Source organism: Octodon degus, unplaced genomic scaffold (assembly GCF_000260255.1).
Source record: "Octodon degus isolate 3935 unplaced genomic scaffold, OctDeg1.0 scaffold00183, whole genome shotgun sequence".
Lineage (NCBI taxonomy): Eukaryota > Metazoa > Chordata > Mammalia > Rodentia > Octodontidae > Octodon > Octodon degus.
The window spans coordinates 1069638-1071103 of NW_004524759.1; the positions used below are offsets into that span (position 1 = coordinate 1069638).

The 1466-nt window shown below is 44.1% G+C and overlaps 1 protein-coding gene across 1 annotated transcript; it reads right to left on the minus strand.

Moving 5' to 3' along the window:
- Window positions 1–322: 322 nt before the first annotated feature.
- Window positions 323–931, minus strand: LOC101561350 (Golgi apparatus membrane protein TVP23 homolog B-like). The gene is made up of 2 exons (XM_023703894.1): window positions 605–931; window positions 323–484 (listed from the first exon to the last, which is right to left on the minus strand). The coding sequence occupies exons 1-2, from the start codon at window positions 929–931 to the stop codon at window positions 323–325; spliced, it is 489 nt and encodes a 162-aa protein (XP_023559662.1).
- Window positions 932–1466: the final 535 nt, after the last annotated feature.

Consider the following 1466-nt stretch of genomic DNA (forward strand, 5'->3'; position numbering starts at 1 on the left):
CCTATGCTCTGTGGATCAAAATGTAAAGATCTGTTACATATGTAAATGAACACATTAATTTGGGATATACTGCCATATACATGTATACTGTAAAACAAATATCAAAATGTTTCTGGTAATACTATACTTTCTAGCCCCAGAAAATAGAAAAAAAACTAAAAACAATGTAAAACCTGTTTCATATTTTTTAAATAAAAGTATTAAAGTAGGAAACATACCCAACACACCTTTTTGCAAAATGAATGGATCTCTAAACAGTTCAGAATCAAGAATCTCTTCAATTGTTCCCCAAGGTAACAGAACATATAAGTTTTCTCTCTACTCAGGAAGTCTGGTCATCTCCAGTGTTTTGTCTTAAAAACTGCTCTCTGAGATACCAGGTAGCCATGCTGGTTAGATTCTTCCTGCTGCCCACCTTACGCCTGATGTAACCACACAGGTTGGCACCTCGCAGCACCATACCCATGATAACCACCGCCAGCCACTTTACTCTGAAGGAGGAGAACTGAAGGCAGATATCACCCACAGGACTGGACAGGCAAAAAGGCCTAACCAAAATATTCTTGATTCAGCCTCTGAAACACTTACTCTCTTGAGAAGTTGCCTTCCTGCACTCAAATATGCAGTGGCTCTTTCCATCCTCATCAAGATGAGTCCACCAACGCAGGCCAAATATTAGTCTACCTGTGACATTCTTCACTGCCCAAAAGGCACATGATAACAACAAGATAATGGTGACCATACAGGCAGTAAAGGTGCTGCTGAACAATTCACATAGAAGATAGACTATCATCGCACTGACTCGAAAGAACAAATGGAAAAATGATGCCACTGGATGTTTAATGTTGGATCTTTTAGGTCTATTCGCTGTCTCTTCTGCATCAAACAGTGAAACATCTTCAGCATCATCATTACTGTCCTGCTGGAACATGGCGACGCTGCACCAGCTCCACTCACCCTTATTTCTTTTTTAAATAAAGGACAACCTAACAACTGATTTCAAGGCTGGCATCTCAGTAAAGAATATATTGTTGTTTGAGGCTGTGTTCAGCTGTCTGTAGTAGCCATACTTATCCATATAATTGCTTCTGTTGTCATTTTATTTTCCTCGGGCTATGGGTACAGTGGCACACAGTGGGCTTCACCAACATGCAGGGGAAACAGTACACCACTCAGGTGAGAGTGGAAGACACTGCACTGTGGCCCTTAGGGCACAGCAGGATGCCACCCTGCGAGTCAGCAGAGCACCCTGGCCCTTCAGTGCTCGGGCGACCTGGGACATCTTGGCCCGGCCTCTGCGGGACACCCTTGGCTCTGCTTCTCCCGGAGGGGCGAGGCACAGTATCTTGCTCCACTGCACCTTGGGTGCTTCTGCCTCTAAGATGGCCAGCCGTGGATCGCAATCTTCATAACTGAGCAAAAGACATCTTCTCTTCTGTCACTTGTCGGCTACTTGTTCCCAGAGC

Coding starts and splice junctions, on each gene's coding strand:
- LOC101561350 (XM_023703894.1), bottom strand. CDS start 931: ATGTTCCAGCAGGACAGTAATGATGATGCTGAAGATGTTTCACTGTTT. Junction 485..604: donor GCATATTTGAGTGCAGGAAG/GCAACTTCTCAA, acceptor TTCAGAGTAAAG/TGGCTGGCGGTGGTTATCAT.